Genomic DNA, 17954 nt, shown 5'->3' with positions numbered 1-17954 from the left:
CCAGGGCGTCATCGCTGCTGTGTGGGTGGGCTCCCCAGCACAGGAGAGGCTCGGGTTGGCTGATTGCACAGCCAGATTCTGAGCTCTCCACTGTGACTGTGAACCTGGGCCAGTGTAGCCTTTACCTCCCAGCACAGGGAGTGAGTGGCAGGCTGACCCGTGGGCAGACCTGGCCTGCTGCCTGTTTTATGTGTGACCTTCGAGCCAAGAATGGTTTTAGCCATTTATAAATGGTGGAAAATGAAAAAAGGGTAATTTTTGTGTGACATGTGAAAATTACATGAAATTTAAATTTCAGTGTCCATAATCCAAGTTTTATTGAACTGTAGCTGCGCCTGTCGTTTTTATGTTGGCACTGGCTGCTTTCATGCCTCACTGGCAGACAGAGCTGCACAGTTGCTACACAAATGAGCCAGGAATCCTTACTGTCTAGCCCTTCACACAGGCAGTTGGCCCACCCGGCCTAGTGTGAAAGGTTAGTTGGCAGCATGGTTGAAGGACGGGAGCTATGATGGGATCTGTACAGGTGTTTGCTGGTGTTTGGTGGTTACTTTTTTGGAGCCTTCTACCACCAGCTTCTCAAGGGAACAAAAATGACTAATGTTTTCTGCTTTTCTTACAGCAAAAAGTTGTGAACACACAGTGTGGATATGATGTCAGGACTCAGGTGAGAGCTCCATTTAACTCTGAGTTCTTCTGGTTTATTCCCTGTGGTCCAGCTTCCTGATTTAGTGCAAGTACAAATTGGAGTGGGAGAACTAGGGGAAATGGAGTTCAAAAGTGCCATCTGAACTGGGCACGAGGTGGCCAGCCCCATGCACCCTGCCTGAGCTGGCAACAGGGCTCTCAGGAGCAGCGATGGGTGCGATTTCAAGCCCTATGAGCTGGGGTCACAGAACTTCACAGTTGCTACATTAGTGAAAAGAGATCAGACAGACATTTTGGGGGACAAAGACTACATTTTAAAGGAGATGCCTCGGAATCCCAGAAGGTGTCTGTTGTTTAGGGGTTCAGGATGAAGCTGCAGGAGCTTATGACTTGGCCCAGCTGTCCTCTGGAGGAGAGGTGACAGCGAGGAGGAAGACAGGTCTCGGGAGGAGTGGGTCAGTCCAGGGCTTACTTCAGGCCATGGGGATTGTGGGGCGAAGTGAGTCCCCACCCTAGCCCTTGCTCTGGTGGCCTTCGGTGCTATGAATGGCAGTCCTCTTGGCCATGGGCACTAGGGAGTGCCCTCTGGTTTGGGAACCTGAAGTCCTCTGCACTGGCCCCCACTTCACAGAGATGGGCCTGTATCAACAGCAGCTTCCCGGTTATGAATTCAACTGCCACTTGTGTTAGGTGCTCGGGCTGCCGTAGCAAAGCACCACAGGCTGTGTGGCTTCAACAGAGACATTTATTTTCTCAGTACCTTGGAGGTTAGAAGTCCAAGACCAAGGTGTCTGCAGGGTTGGTTTCTTCTGAGGCCCATCTCCTTGGCTTGTAGATGCTGCCTCCTCCTCTCTGTGTCCTCAGATAGTCTTCCCTCTGCGTCCTGAAGTCCTAATCTCTTCTTATCGGGACTCCAGTCATATTGGATTAGGACCCACCCCAGTGACTTCATTTTAATTGCTTCGCCTCTGTAAACACCCTGTCTCCAAATATAGTCACATTCTGATGTGTTGGGAGTTAGGAGTTTAACATGAGTTTTAGGGGACACAATTCAGCCCCTAACACCACTAAGATGAATTCTTCTGTCAGTGTTGCCGCAGTGGAGGCTGATGGATGAGGGCAAGGCTGCTTGCTGAATATAGGGTGGGTGAGGGCGGGGTGTGGGTGCTCTGATGAGATCCCCGTGTGCTCACCGACCCTCTGCTAGGGGTTGGGACCCGCACAGTCAGAATCAGGGACAGCCTTGGTTTTATTATGGTGTCCATTGCTCGTGACTGTCCCTGTTGGCTTTGGCTTCTGGAGCCAAGCTTACCTGGGCTGAGGGACACACACTGCCCCTCCTTCTGCCGCCAACTCCTCTGACTTGAAAGACGCTGGACCTCCTTCTGCCAGTTTCTCTCTTTAAAGACACGCTTCCTTCTCCGAGCAGTGGATCCCCCCCCTTCTCCACGTGTGGGCTGGGGAGGTGCTGCACAGGTTGATCTGTAAATCTGTGGAGGCCACACGGAAATGGGCTAAAGGCCATAGCCTCGGTTAGGTTATTGATGCAAAATGCCCAGGGTTGGACAGAGGCCCAGACAGGTCAGCGTCCCTCCTGAGAGTTCTGTCTGCCCTCGGCACCCGGCACCCTGCCTCCCTGAAGGGGTCCTCTGCAGGGTGAGGATGTCCTGTGGGTCGTGCGCTCAGGCCACTGCGATGTCTTCCTGTAGCTGAAGAGCAAGTGGGACGAGTTCATCTTCACGAAAGGCTGCATCCAGGCGCTGGAAGGCTGGCTGCCACGGAATATCTACATCGTGGCTGGTGTCTTCATTGCCATCTCCCTGCTCCAGGTCTGTTCCCACTGCTCTCATGGTTCCCTTCCCCCTCGAGGGCTGCAGCTGGTCATTTGACCTAGATTTCACAGGTGGGCAGATGGTGGTGGCCGAGGGGGCAGTGAGATTGGGGTGAGCGGGCTGGTCAGTATCTGCTGGGAGTCAGAGAAGCCAGGAGTTTGCCCAGTGTGCCCAGAGCTCCTGGGAGAAGCCGGCAGCCCCTAGCAGCCTTGGGGACAGCTGCTGTTGTGTGTGGAGACACCATTTAGAAAACATTTGTCTCTGGCCTTGCTTGAAGAGGTGGCCCTGGAGCCTCCAGCTACCACCCATGGGCTCCACCTTCACTCAGCAGACATGTGGTAAGTGATCTCGAAGGAAGGCTGAGAGACAGAAGCATCCAGAAAAGAAAAAAAAAAATTTACTGGCAAAAGAAGACAAAGGAATCAGACTTCAGAAGGACCAGCTCATCAAATACATGCCACAGGAATTTAAGAGGGGGGTGGAGTAAAACTTCTAAGGTGACCAACCAGATTCACATTAGTCTGCCCTGGTAGAAAACATCAGTCCTCCCACATGATTATCCCGTTGCCAGGATCAGGATGTAGCCTCAGATACTGTACCCTTGGTTTTATTGTGGAATCCAGGTTTACAGGAAATGTTCAGGATTTATTATTTTGGGAATCAGAACCAGCCAGGGTGACCCTGGGCTGTTTTTGGTTTGTTTAATCCCGGGCACAAGGTGTGTCCCAGCCATGATGTGTGGCAAGCCTAGTGGTATTAGAGGCTGGGCGGTGTCCGTTTGCTTCTATGGTGCCTGCTCTTCGCCCCTTTGGTGCTCCAGGGACTCAGCTGCACGGACCCCGGGACTCACTTTTACTGGTGGGCTGATCCTGTTTTGCCACATGCCCCATGGTTACTCTCACTGCATCCTCAGTGTGTGGGGCGGGATGGGAGTGGCGTGCAGCACCCACATCCCCCTGCCCTCGGGGCCTGCCCCTCCCCTGCATTCCCACGCTGACGGCTGCCGCCTTTGCTGGCTTCGGTTTCAGATATTTGGCATCTTCCTGGCAAAGACCCTGATCTCAGACATCGAGGCAGTGAAGGCTGGCCATCACTTCTGAGGAGCAGAGGGGAGCGAGCAGAGCTGAGCCACGCCGTGGAGGCCAGAGCCCTTCACTGTTGTCAACTTCAGGTCCAGAGGGAGAGCAGCTCCGCCCCACCCGCAGCAGCACCACCTTCAGCATCAGCTCGACGTGACCTCCGAGCCTGCTTGCTGGTGCTGAGGACCCAAAGCCCCCTCTCTACTGAAGGAACTTGTGATCAGGATCCCTGCAGGGGTCTCCCCAGAGACAGAATATGTGTTTAAGTGGGGGTGGCGACCAAGGGACTATCGGCTCCTGTGGCTGCAAGGAGGGTTTGACCCTGTCCTCCTGGAGCCCAGTGTGTCTGCAGGGGCCCCGGCCTCCTCACCACTCGTGACATTGGTGCTGGCCTGGAAGGCAGCCATGTCTTTTGTGAGCAGGATGTGGGCAAGGAACCAGCAGGTGTGGACAAGGCTTCTCCCATCAGCACAGGGGTGTTGCCTGTGACTAGGGAGGGGAGGGGAGCAAGTGGACCTCGGAGGCTGTCGGGGGCTACAGGATCCTCAGCCATGTCCAAGTGAAGTGAGCCTGAGCCAGTGCGTGGCTGGGTGCAGGGTGCCTGGCCTACTGTTCTCCCCTCCAAGAGCTGCCTGCGGTCTCCACAGCATTACCCCCTGAAGGCACGAGGGACCGTGGGCATGGTTCTCTGAGAGCGCTCTCTCCTTTTCTTAAAGTGTGTAAATAGTTTATTTATAGGAGCAGGAATGTTCTCGCACCATCTCTGCATTTCCTCGGGCGTTCTCTAAGCAGCCTTACACTGTCTCTGGGACCGAAGCCATCCCTTTAGTTCCCTCGCGTGTCTGCAGAACCTGCCCAGTCAGCTTCTGCTTTCCATCCCTGACAGCCCAGGTGCACCCAGCGCCCACACCCACTGCCCTCCCCAGCTTGGCCGCGCAGTCTTCTGGTCTTGGTGCTACTGAAACCGTCACCCGGAACTTGAATACTGGTCCCTCCACGGCGAGGCCAGGGAGCCCCAGCCAGGATGGCCCGCCTGAAACCTTCAGCCAGGGCTCCTCCAGGCCGCATGCCGAGGGCCGGCTGGCCAGCCTGGCATTGCCGCTCCCTGCAGAGAAGCTCTGCCGACCACAGCCCCCCTGGCCTGCAGCCGTGGAGAAGCAGCTCGGGATGGACATTTTGTTGCTAACGTTTGGGGTGACTCCCTCCCCCCAACCGGGATAGCTGTGGTTGCCCCGTCCACCCCTCCTGCCAGGGCTCTTCTGGGCTTGCCGATGGAAATGAAGTCTGTCCTGTATCCAGAGCTCCCCGCGGGCAGCCGGGCGCCTGTGCAGCTTGGGTGGGCTCCTTTCCACTGCTTCTCTGGACTTGTGCCAGTTCTGTCCTTGTCGTTCAGGGATTGAGTGCTGCCTTCACTGACTGGCCCGGTGTACACGCTGGTGTGGTGTCGACTGGTGGGTGTTTGTTGATGATATTGTTATAAATTTTTTTCCTTTTTTACAATTTTTTCTGTAGACTAGGGGAAGAAGAATGCTTGCGTTTCTAGGAAGTGTGATGCTTTTTCTTTGACTGCCAGACTCTTTTATGGAATATATGTTTATAATAACGCTGTTGTTTTGTGGTTCTTGTTTTGGTCCCATCAGGATGGCATAAACAGCTCAGTGGGGAACTCGGCTGCCTGGGGAACCACTGGGACAGGGCGTGGCAAGACGGGCCAGGAGGGCACATGGTGAAGGCCTTCCGTCGTTGACACAACCTGAAGTACGTTTTATCAGGTGGCCTTTCAGATCCTCTGAGCTCCTTTCAGATCCTCTGAGCCCCTTTCAGTCATTCTCTGTGTGGAGCTTGCAGCTGGCACAAGCTGGCTGGTGGTGTAGCTCTGCCTGCTAGAAGCACTTTGGAGGCCTGGAGGGAATGCTGGTTTAGGTTAGCCCTGTCTGGCCCCAGGCAGTATGGTCCAGGCTAAATAGCTTGGGGCCCTAGTTGGACTCTGGTCCCGTTGCATGAGCTGTGCGGGAGTTAGTGGCGTGCCCACCTCACCAGGTACCTCTGAGCCAGCCTGCCCCGGGGAAAGTGGATGGCCCCATGCCCTCCCTGCCAGCATGTGGCCACCAGCAGCTCCTGGCCACTCCTGCAGCCCCATTATCCAGGCTGACCTGGTGAATGGACCCCATACAAGCCTTTTCACAGGTCATAGCCCAGTTCACAGGGAAGTCTTGAGTTGGGTTTGTTTCCCAATTAGTTTATTCAACCCTGGGGCCAATTTTAACCACCTCATCTGGCTCTGAGCAGCTGGATGAAAATAGAAAAGAAGCCTAGGATGAGGGCTGCACACATTGGGTCTCCAACAAGTATGGGCTCTGTCTGACCAGGGCCCAGGGAGCCTTCTGGTCACTCCCCACCCAGCTGCCCTGGATCCCCACCCACCCCTGTCCTCTAAGACTGATGGAGGCCATGGTGGGGCCTCTGCCCTTCCCCTCTTCGCCCCCCATGCACGCGTTAAAGTTTCAGGGTCTTTGCTTATGCTTCCCACCTCTCTCCCTCTCACCACATCGCACACATACCCATCCCCAAAAGCTTGCCTCCACCCTCTTGCCTTCCCCCTTTCTCTCCCAGGCCGCTCCTGTCAGGCTCTGTGCCCCTACCCACACAACCCACCATTGTCCTCACTTGACTGAATGCTGTTCACCTGCCACCAGACTCGGCACCTGTCCAGGCCTCTGCAGGACCTGGACCTCTGGGCCATGCCCTCAGACCTTCCACGTTTTTGACCCAGGCCTCCCAGATCCCTGACCCTCTCCCGCCCATCCTTGTCATGCCCCTGGCCATGCCTGCCACTGCGCAGCTCACCCGTCTCCAGGGGCTCCCACTGCTGGCAGGGCAAGGCTGACGCATGAGGAGCCTGCGCAGTGTCCCCATGCGAATGACAATACAAATTAATGGGTAAAGAACCCGGAACACAGGGCTCAGAGCACCTACTCATAAACTCATCCAGTCACCAGCAGCTCTGAGGAAGCCATTTTTGGCCCCAAACCTGAGACTTGGAGAAAGCTAAGTTATTGTCAAGGATTCAGGCTGTACCAGCAAATAAAATGAGAGGTTTGGTGCCCACCAGCTTTGAATTCTGAAGCTCTGGTTGGCTCCTGCTGAGCAAAACCACAGGAGGGCAAGCCTGAGACAGTTTCCTGAAGGTTGTCCTGTTAATTGGGCTCTGGCGGGGACAGGCATTTAAAGAAAGGGAGAGTGGTGATCCCCGCCTCTATACCTGGATTTGTGCGCTGGGCTTTGTTTCGGGGCCTGTGGGGAAGAGCATGGTGTGGCCCCTAAGAGCTCAGCCCCACCCTGCACTGGAGGCCCTGCCTCTGCGCCCTGGCTCACTGCTCTGCAAAGTGAGAGGGCTTTCTGTGTGGGGCAGTGAGAACTCAGGCACATACTATTGTCCAGGAGATACTTACCATGCCAGGGCTTCCTCTGGGACAGTAATGGGCATGCACATGAGTGTAGGCCATTGTGACCTTAGGGACTGCCAGGGGAGAGCCCCCAGAAGAGGCTGGGTCAGAGGCCAGCGGAGGAGGGAGGGCCTCAGTCCCAGGAGCAGGGGCCACCTGGTCTCTGGTCAGCACCCTCAGCGTGGACTGCAGGGGCACAGAGAAAGGGGAGGGTCTGTTGCAGTATTCCCAGCACCCAAGGACTGTCCTGGGAAGGGCCTGCCCAGGGGTTGGGCACTCAGCCCTGTCACCCAGCAGTCCAGTGCCCTCAGCTGCACTGGGTGAGTGAGATGGCTGTGTGACCTTCACAGCTTGACCTTTTCAGCTCTAGAGTCAGAGGGTCTGTCCACCGGCCACAGAGTTTTTAGGCCATCTGCCTCTAAACTGTGCTGACCCGTCCCCGGTAACGGAGCTTGGCCGAGGTGCTGCTCGGTGCTGGTGTCTTGTCTGAGAGGGTGCTGCCCGGCCTTCCCGGGCAGACCTGTCCTCCCTCATTTGGGCGCGCTCCAGAATTCCAGAGACCTGCACACCTTTAGGGCCTTTTTAGCTCCTAAAGCCAGCACAGCCTGGCTTTCCCCCCAAAGACTGCAATAAAGGCATGTTCATTCTGAAAATGTTTGGGGGCCTCCGGGGGGGGCCTCCAGAAACCCTGAAGTGGGCACTGCAGACCTGGGACTTTGGAGGAAGAAAGAGTGAGGGACACCTTTAAGTGGCCGCTCCTGTGGCGAAGTCAGCAGCTCTAGAGCTCCCAGCCTCGGAGGCAGAGGGCTGAGCGCTGACGACGGCCTGAGACAATTATTTCTTCACTCTGCTTTGAAGCCTGCTTTAATAAGCACCTAAATAAATTCTCACCTTGGTCTGTAATTTTATCACCTCAAACGACCTTTAAACTAGTCTTTTTAAAATTTATAAGTAAAAGTGATTTAAGCACTGGAGAGTGTAAAGCATGTCTCCTCTTCCCCAGAGGGACCACCATTAAGTGCCCCTCCAGAAAATGTCCATGCCCATCAAGTGTGTTTTTCACACCGGTGGGAAGCGTATTTTACAGAATATTCTACAATTAATTTCACTTAATATGTCTCAGAGCCGTTTTCCTGCGGGTGCCACCCCGCCGGGTGCCTGTCCGCGGTCACGCTGACCTCTGTAGACTGCACAGTGAATGGGCCGGGCTCTGCGGGGGGAGTGTTTACAGCCCAGGTAACAGAAACCCAATTCAAACTGCTCTAAACAATGAGAGGAGGGTTTTGGCTCCTGAAACTGGAAAGTCCAGAGGTGGGGTGAGTTTCAGGGTTGGTTCGACCTGAGTGGCTCCGTGACGCCTGCAGGATCTGGTTTCCATCTTCTCTCTGCTGTGCCTTCTGAGGTGACCCAGTCACCCCAGGCAGAGGGAGGGGAGACCCTCCTCCACAACCTCGGGCCTCCCTGGTGGGGTCAGCATGGTGGTGAGCCCCGTGCTTGTCTGTCCCACTGAAACCATGCGGTGGAGAAACAGGCTCCTGCTCACGGGGCTGAGCACTGGGGAGGCTGCCGACCCCCATTACACTTCTGTGGATGGATGTTTTAGCTGGTGCAGTGTTTTGCTCTTATAAAAACCCAATGGTATTTTATTATTGAAATTACTTCCTAGAAGGGTTTGTAAGAAAAACATGTTTTTAAAGTTCTCCAGGAAGTTGGGCTGATACTATAATAAGTGGGTACTCAGGGCTGGGTCTTAGCTGGTGTGTGGTGAGGTTACCCTGAGCGTCTGCAATGTATGGACTTGTTCTGGGCCTAAGTGGTGGTTGGGAGGGGGTGAGATCTCTCCAAGGATCCCCACCCCACCCAGCCTGTGGTCTGCAGCACAGGGTCCACAGGGAGGTTGAGCCAGAAGGGCAGGGGCGCCCGAGTTCTCCGCCTTTGCCTTTGGAGATGGCTGGTCATACGGGAACAGTGATTTGGGGGGGCATCCTCATGTGTGGGTAAGGACACAGACTTGAGTTTCAGTGCTGCCCCTGAGGTTTCGCAGGGAGTGAGCTCCAGAGCCTGGGCAGACACAGCCTGCTGCCTGCCAGCCTGGCTGCAGCTCTAGGGTGCGGTACTGTGACTTCAGAAGCCTCATTGCACCGACTGCCCCAGGGCCCTGCCCGGGGGCTTTGGGGTCCAGACAGCTCACTGCCTGCCCCTGACAGCCAGGCAGTGCCCACTCCAGTGGGCACTGCCTGACTGCGTGCCCACTTTCCTGGAGAGCCAGGCACAGGGCACATGTCAGGGGGGCCCAGGGTAAGTGGGGGAGGGAGCGGGAGGTCTCAGCGCTGGGAGAGCCTCCCTGGGGAGACAGGGATGGGAGTGTGGTGGGACCTTCCACTTCCTCCAGTGCCAGCAGACCCTTTGGGTTGGGACCTGTGCTGGGTGGGAGACGACTGAGCCTGAGTTTGGGCTTAAACACAAAACAACCCAAACGCCTTAGTGCCTCAGTTTCTTCCTTTGTAAAATGGAGAGAATTATCTTTATTTCACAGGGTTTCCTGGAGTGTTAGCGTGTAAATGGAATAGGTTGGTAAACTGGAAGGTGGTATTGAGTCCTCAGTCACCTTACTCACCAGTCTTGTGGCCTTGGCAAGTTATTTAACCTCTTTGAGTCTTTTTTGTAAATTGGGGATAAAATATCCCCACAGGGGGTTGTTTCAAGGATTAAATGAAATGAGGTGGGTAAAGCATTTAACATAGGACCAGGTTAGTGCACATCCCCAGTGTTACTGCAGGTATAATTAGGAAGAGGCTTTTTCAGTAGCTCCCACTTCCCCCCAGGCTGAGCCCCCTGGGCTCTATGTGATGCAGCTCGGGCCCCAGCCAGGCTGCAGCAAACAGCCTACTTCCCTGTCCTTTCAGGAGCAAGGCTTTGAGGTCTTGGAGGGGAGCTTCCACAGGCATCGGGTGTTCAAGATCTGTTTGCTTTCTGTGTCAAAGGGTGGGGAGGCGAGAGAGGGGGGGTTCTTCTTGCCTGGAGTGTGATCCTGCAGGAAACCAACAAAATCCGAGAGGTTGCCCCTAGAGCCTTCAGAGGAAGCAGAGTGGCCCTCACCTGCCAAGGGGCCCAGGGCTCTGTGCAGAGGCTGGTCCAAGGGAGCTGGTGGAGGGGCCACAGCTGCCTCCGAGGGGCCCAGGAGGGATGATCTGGGAGAAGGGGTTAGATTAGAGTAGCTTGAAATGAGAAAGAGGAAAGGGCCTGGAAGCAGGCATTGCACATGCTCTGAAAATGGCAGGACATCATGTTTCGGGGTGTATGTGTGTGCGTGAGAGAGAGAGAGAGAGAGAGAGAAGCCCATGGGCCCCTACTGTGCTTGCCCATGCTTCCCTCCACTTCCAGGAAAAGTGTTTTTTTTAATTATTATTTTTTATTGTTCAAGATATTACAGATGTCACCTTTTTTCCCCACTGACCCCTTCCACCCCTTACCCGATCCCCTCCCCTCCCCTCCCCTCCCCTCCCCTGGCCTTTAGCGCACTATTGTCTGTGCCCATGGGTTATGCATACATGCATATAAATTCTTTGGTTAATCTCTCCCCACCCACCCACCCCCACCTTCCTTCTGAGATGTCAGTAGGAAAAGTTCATGTCTAAAAACATGCTGGAAGTCCCCCAAGGTCAGGAAGTCAGCTAGGTAAACAGTGTCTCCATCCAGCTTCTGGCCCAAGGCAGTGTGAGCCCAGCGACCTCACCTTGTAGGCCACGCCCAGTCTTCCCCTCCCTGTGCCTTTGCAGGGAGTCCAGGGTTGCTGGCCCTGTTTGTAGATTCTTTGGGCACAAGCTGTTGTTCATCTTAATGGTAGTGGGGTGAGAGCATTGTATTTTCTTTTAGTTTTACCTCTGTTTTTCTTTTCTGTTTTTTAAAATCTGCACAGCTGGGGTCCAATATAGAAATAAGTGGATTGGCCTCTGGGAGGGACTGAGCACCCTGTCCCTGGAGGTGTGAAAATCTCCTTTTTGGGGTTTTCTGGATGGGGCTGGGAGTGGATTTTGCTCTGCGTAGACCACAGTGCCCCTTCCTCTGCCCTCTGTTAGACATAATTTTTTTAAAAAAAGGCATCACTCATATAATGTTAAATATGCACATGTCAAATATTTTATTTAACTCATTAATTAAATGATGGAGCTGGTAAAATTAATGACCAGTTTAAAGGAGAAATCATAGTGAACCTATGTGGAGTAAAGGAATGCTGAGTGCCTTTTTTTTCAGGGGGAAGGGGTCAATTCAGCCTCATTGCGATATACTGCATGCATGCCCACAGACAACAAGTATTTTGCATGAACTCTACAACTTGGAGAGTTCTAGAAGCGCTCAAAGGCAGTGAAAGTCAGTCAGGTGAGCGGCAGGGTGTGCTCTAAACAACACCTTCCTTGTTTTCCACCCGAGACGCCCAGAATCTTTTTCGCTTTTTCAAATTTCCTTCCTCTCTCTGTCCACCTGGCAGAGCTCACTTTTCAAAACAGGACCCAGGCAGCAAATCCAGAGGAACCGATCGATCTCTCACTGCAAGCAGAGCCTGGGGGCTAGGCATCTGCCAGGTGCTCTGGGTCCTGGGGGCTAGGCATCTGCCAGGTGCTCTGGGTCCTGGGGGCTAGGCATCTGCCAGGTGCTCTGGGTCCTGGGGGCTAGGCATCTGCCAGGCGCTCTGGGTCCTGGGGACTAGGCATCTGCCAGGCGCTCTGGGTCCTGGGGGTTAGGCATCTACTAGGCACTCTGGGTCCTGGGGCCTAGGCATGGGCCAGGTGCTCTGGGTCCTGGGGGTTAAGCATCTACCAGGTGCTCTGGGTCCTGGGGGTTAGGCATCTACCAGGTGCTCTGGGTCCTGGGGCCTAGGCATGGGCCAGGTGCTCTGGATCCTGGGGGTTAGGCATCTGCCAGATGCTCTGGGTCCTGGGGCCTAGGCATGGGCCAGGTGCTCTGGGTCCTGGGGGTTAAGCATCTGCCAGGTGCTCTGGGTCGGGGCAGCCACAGCGGGAGGTGCCCTGGGGGCACCGGCTGCCCTCCCAGTGATGAATGGTGGCTGACTCAGGCTGTCTGCTGCCCGGAATCCCTGCCCACTCCTGTAGCCACCTCAGTCACTGGATCCAGGATCGAATCTGTCTTCTCTTCCCCAGCCTGCTCCTCCCGTCTCCCCATCTCAGCTGAGGGCACCACCATCCACCCAGTGGCAAATCCAGGAGTGTGGGTGTCCCCTGGGCTCTGAGGACGAAATCAACGCCATAGTCAACAGAACACCAAGCCACCTCCTCTAAAAGTTAAACCATTCTTCTAACAGGAGACCCTAACGTTTCACTCCCTGGAACAACCGTCTGAACAGGTTCTGGTGTCACTCTCCCCATTTCCCTTCTGGCCGAGTCCCAGACACCTCGCTCGCAGTGTGTGCATTCGAATCTCTTTTCCAGGGTAACTGCATTTTGAAGTGAGTTTTCCTCCCTTTGTGGATCGTTAAGCAATTCTGGGCAGCTGCAGGGCGTGGGGGGACTTGGGTGGTATCCCCATATGAAAGAGAACCTGTAGGGAGTTCTAAGGAGCTGGGCTGTGGGGGTGCCCAGGCCCTGGCTGATGAACTCCCCCCTCCTTCCTCCCTGCAACACAATTCTTGCACCTGGCAAAGGTATTCATTTACATTTTGCAATTGTTCCTACCCCACCCCCTTCCTCCCCAAGGCTGCACCAGGATAGACATCAGCCGCTGGCCTTGGAGGCCGCAGTATGGTGAGTGTCCGCTGTGGTTCTCCTGTGTGAGGCTGGAACCGTATCTAGGACCAGAGCTCTTCAATCCCAAGTAGCTGCTACTAAAGTGTGACAGTCCGACATCCTCATAAAACCCCTTATGGGCCCAGCACATCTGGGCTGGTGGGATGTGTGTGGGATCGAGGTAAGAGGAGAGAGCTATGAACCCCATTTTCTCCATTTTGCGTGAGTGGAGACTGCGCTTGCCCAGGGTGAGAACAGAATTTGCCAGGATGGCTGCTGAGTGCCAGAGCTGGGTTCACAGCCCACAACTTGCACTCCAAGGAATGTTCTCCCTCCCTCTGATGACACTAACTCACAGGACACCGTGAGCAAGAAAGTGGGGAGGTGCAGGGCACACACTGAACGTTGCTCAGTGTGGAGGCAGCGTGGTGCAATGAAAGAGCCAGGAACCGGCCCTGTTTCCTCTGAAGTAGAGATAGTAATCCCAGAGCTGCAGCTTAGGCAGGAGTGCAGTGGTCCCCAAGGTGTGGTCCCTAGACCAGCAGCCCAAGAAGTTGTTAAACACGCAAATTCTGTGGTCTCACTCCAGGTCTGTGGAATCAGAAACTCTGGGACAGAGCCCAGCACTCTGTGTTTAATGTATGCTCAAGTGTGGGGACCGTTGCGTAAGGGTAGAGTCAGGATAGACTAACCGCTATAGCAAAATCCCCTAAACTTGGGTGGCTTTGAAAAATAAATGTTTGTTTCTTGCTGATGTCACAGTTGCTGGTGGGTTGCAAGGGGGGCCGAGGAGGTTAATGCTCTACTCCACACAGTCTTTCAGGGACCCAGGCTCCTTCCATCTTGTGGCAGCTTGTGGATGGGTAAGAGGGTGAGGCCTGGATGGCCTACACACCACCTGTGTTCACATTCCCTTCACCAGGAATCAGAAGCCACACTGACCTACAAGGGGCTGGCAAGTGTCTAGCTATGTGCCCAGGAAGAACAGGAGAGGCCAGGCATAGGACACCAGTGGTCTGTTCCCCAAGTTCCACAGCTTTGGGAAATGAAGACTGGAACTGGATTTCCTGCCTTCTCTCTTTGTAGCAAAACCAAGGGCCCAGTCTGCAGTGGGCTTGTTTGCCAACCTACAGCTTCTGCTGAGCCTTCTCACGGCTCCACAGAGTGACCTGGAGGCGGTGGGCACCTCATCTGCTGGGCGGAGGTGTGGACTCTCACAGGGCCAGAGCTATGGGGGGCAGATGGCGCACTAATTCCTGTCAGTGCCCTACAGGTTTGGCACTGGGGAAGCGTGGGCACAGCTACGTGGCCCTAGAATGACCGTCTATCTCAAAACAAGAGCCCAGGGGTGGGGGCAGTGGGAGGGCAGAAACCTGTTAGGGCTCAACAAGGCCTGGATTTAAGTTCTAGATTCATTAGCTGTGTGACCTGGACAATAAAAACGACCTTAGGATAATACAATTGCCTGCCTCATAATCTTGTTCTGAGAATTAAATGAGATACAAAAATAGAGCCCTTGGCGCAGCGCCTGCTGCCACACAGTAGGTGTGTAGGAAATCTTAGCAGTTCTTCCCTGGCTGCTCCCTTGAGGAGGGTGTGGGGTGGGGCCCGGGCTCTGCTGATGTGAGAACCTGCTCTGGGAGCCAGGCTCCCTCCAGCCTCAGCTGCTTGCAGGGCAGGCGCTGCTTCTTGTTTCTACTGATCAGGTGGCCTGGGGCCTGGGGGGGCTGGGCCTGTGGTTAGCTGTGACTGCAGCTGAGGGACAGTTGGGAGGGCTTTGTGGGTGGCTGCCCTGCCTGCCGGGAGCACTGCCCATGGTGTAAGCCTGTTTGCCATCTGGGGCCCCAGAGTTGCCTCCTGCCCTTTGAGTTAATAAGAATCAGTCCAGGGCGGAGACAGTCGATATGCTAGATTGTGCCGAGGGGCCGCATCCAGGGGAAATCGGAAGGAGTCAGTCGAGTGCTCTTTCATTAGCAGGAATGGCTCCAGGGAGGGTTCCGGGGCAGAGCGTGCGGGGAAGGGCAGGCCATCTGTCTGTGGTGGAGAGCCCGCAGCCAACTCAGTACCGCCTCCACCCCGAGGGCCCAGGGCGTCCTACTCCGTTAGCTGTGAGCAGGCACGAGGGACTCAGCGTCCTAGGAGCGGGGACTCCGCCCTCTAGAAAATGCCTCTTTCTCCACTGTGTCCCTGGTTTTCCAGAGTGAGGCTAAGGAAGGGGGCTGGGGTGGTGAGGAAGCTGCAGAGAGCCCGGGAGCCTGGGAGGACTGCCTGGAAGAGGCCTCAGAGGTGGTCTGGCCCAGGTGCCTGAGCTTTCGTGTCCGGTCCTGTCCATCTCTGCAGCATCCTGGGCAAGATAGAGCCAAGCTACTGGGGTGGTCAGGACACGCTGGTCACAAGGACCTTAATTCAAACAGGGTTAAGCAAAAGGGGTTTACCTGCTGCCATGGCAGGAAGGGACAGCGGGAGGTTCACAGAGAGGAGCCAGGCCTTGGGGGCTAGCACGGACTTGGCAGGGACAGGGTGTTTCCCTTCATTGGCAGCCCGGCTTCTCTGTGTGTGGGCCTCATATTGCCCCTGTTCTCTCCTGCTGAACACAGACCTTCCTCCCTGCAGGCAGACAAGTTCCAGCAGCCCCAAGTTAGCAACAGGTAGAAAATGAGCCAATTTCTCCCAGTGTTTCTCTATCAAACCCAGGCCCAAGTCCCATGCCTGCCTGGGACTCAGGACTTTGTCTTTTAACCCAGAGGGGTCTAAGGAAGCTTGCTGGGCAGACAGAATTAGCTACCACAGCCAGCACCAACCTGATATTTTGATTCACCAGGTGAGTGAGGAACCAGGTCCCAGATTAAGGAGCAGGGAAACAGAACTCACATTGTCACCTACTGTGCTCTTGGCCGACTCGCATAACTTGCCTCGCCCCTGAATGCTGACAGAGCCCTGCGCAGCACCCCCTGAATGCTGACAAACCCTGTGCAGCACCCCCTGAATGCTGACAGAGCCCTGTGCAGCATCCCGATGACTTACACAGATACACAGGGGTAAAGGAGCTGTGGCACTGCCCAGGTGGCCAGGCCTGGCTGGCTGCAACCCTGAGCTCAGAAACCAGAATCATAAAGTGTGTGTCTGTGCAGTTGGCTTTTGTTTGCAAGTATCAGCGTGGGTGCCCTTGCTTGGATCCCTCCAGTTCCATGGGGGAGAAAGCCCTACGCCCTCCCATGAATTCTGCTATTCCAGGGACTCCTGCTCCTTGCAGCCCATGTGCCCCCAACTCCTATTCCCCTTAGTGGCCTCTGTTTTGTCCCTCCTCTGTTCTGGAGGAACTGGATAAAGTTTGCTTTTCTTTCCTCCTAAATAAGAAATCTACGCACAGCAAGTATTTTGTGTGTTATGTCATATTGGTAAAGATTTAGTGGGAATGTAAATTAGTGTAGCCACTATGGAAAACAGTATGGAGGTTCCTCCAAAAATTAAGAATAGATCTACTGCCCGGCTGGGCATGGCTCAGCAGTTGAGCTTCGACCTAGGATCCAGGCGATCGGGGTTCGATTCCCGGTCAGGGCACATGCCCGGGTTACGGGCTCAATCTCTGGTCGGGGCCAGCCGATCAATGACTCTCTCATCATTGATGTTTCTATCTCTCTCTCTCCCTCTCCTTTCCTCTCTCTGAAATCAATAAAGATATATTAAAAAAAAAGAAAAAAAGAATAGAGCTACCATATGGCCCAGCACTTCCAATTCTGGGTATTTATCCGAAGGATACAAAAACACTGCTTCAAAAAGATATATGCTCCCTTGTGTTCATTGCAGCACTGTTTACAAATTTACAAATAGGCAAGAAATGGAAGCAACTCAAGTGTCCATTGACAGATGACTGGTAAAGAAGAAGTGTGTATATGCAATGGAATACTACTCAGTCGTGATAAAGGTGAAATCCTGCCATCTGCAACAGCATGGATGGACCTTGAGGGAATTATGTGAAGTAAGATCAGTCAGAAAAAAACCCAAATACTGCATGGCTTCATTTATATGCGGACTATAAAACAAACAACAACAAACTCATAGAGGCCGACAATAGATTAGTGGTTGCCAGAGGGGAAGAAGGGTGAGGGAGGGCGAAATGGGTAGAGATCAATGGCGTGCTGAAGGATGGAAGCTAGGTTTTGGTGGTGGGCACGCGATGTGGTACATACAGATGCTGCACATCTGAAACTTATGTTACAAACCAATCTTACCTCAATTAAAAAAAAAAAAGATTTGGGGCCGGGTGGTCCACAACCACGGGTGGCAGCTCACCCCAGCTTGGCCTCCCAAACGTGCATATCTGAACCCAGCAAGGTGTCTAGATCAAGGGCCTTTCCTCTTAACAGGATCTGCTCACTCTCCTTAGAAAGCAGTAGGGGTTCAAATAGGGTTTTTCCTGATGCATAAAACCGGGGCCATACTACACATAATATTTTACAGCTTGCTTTCCCCCTTACTACTACAGTGTGAGCACCGTCTTATGCCAACTGATATTCTGAAATATCAATTCTAATGGCTGTAGAGCATTTTATCCTATGGATGTGCCACGATTTATTCATCTAAACCCCATTTATTGAACCCATCAATTATTTTGAAATTTTCACGATTCTGATGGTTATGGTAATTAATCTTATATATGCCACAGGACCTCCAGAGATCATAACCACGGAGGGGTGTCCTGGTAGGATCACAGGTAACAGGTGAGGATCGAGCTAATTATGTGTGCCCTGCTTATTGAATGAATATCCTCCTTCCCCCCCCTTTTATTAACCACCATTTCGATCATATGCTAAATAATTACGTATGTATTTGGACCTGTGCCTGGGCTTTCTCACTTCAACATGCCCATTCTTGTGTCAGAACTGAAGGGTTTGATTTTATACGTTTGGATGCTGGCAGTAGGGTTCAGCATTCCTCACTATTTTCTAAGCTGTCCTCATCTGTTAACCCTTTTTGGCTAACTTGGGAATCATTTTATCAAACCTCTTCCCCACTTCCCAATTAATTTTCAGGTTTGGCTTGAAATTGTATTAACTGTATAAATTAATTTGAGATTTTATTAGTTATGTATCGATGTTTAACAAATTGCCCAGAAGTTCAGCAGATTAAAACTATATATGTACTCTGATGGTCATAGGAACAGCTGCGCGAGGCGATTCTGGCTCAGAGTCCGTGGTGAGGTTTCAG

General features: G+C 53.7%; 1 protein-coding gene across 2 annotated transcripts in view; it reads left to right on the top strand.

The window, feature by feature from the left end:
* The window catches only part of TSPAN14 (tetraspanin 14), a 53270-nt gene extending 48108 nt beyond the window's left edge, over nucleotides 1-5162 (top strand). For both annotated transcript variants that reach the window (XM_081157794.1, XM_081157795.1), the window contains exons 7-9: nucleotides 623-667; nucleotides 2358-2477; nucleotides 3509-5162. In XM_081157794.1, the coding sequence (XP_081013920.1) occupies nucleotides 623-667; nucleotides 2358-2477; nucleotides 3509-3580 (237 nt within the window). In that variant the 3' untranslated portion in view covers nucleotides 3581-5162. The remainder of the gene's footprint in view (nucleotides 1-622; nucleotides 668-2357; nucleotides 2478-3508) is intronic.
* The last annotated feature ends 12792 nt before the right edge of the window (nucleotides 5163-17954 follow it).

Source organism: Miniopterus schreibersii (genome assembly GCF_964146895.1).
Source record: "Miniopterus schreibersii genome assembly, chromosome: 14".
Lineage (NCBI taxonomy): Eukaryota > Metazoa > Chordata > Mammalia > Chiroptera > Miniopteridae > Miniopterus > Miniopterus schreibersii.
The sequence above is the reverse complement of the archived record's forward strand: the minus strand, read 5'-3'. Positions and strand labels throughout refer to the sequence as shown.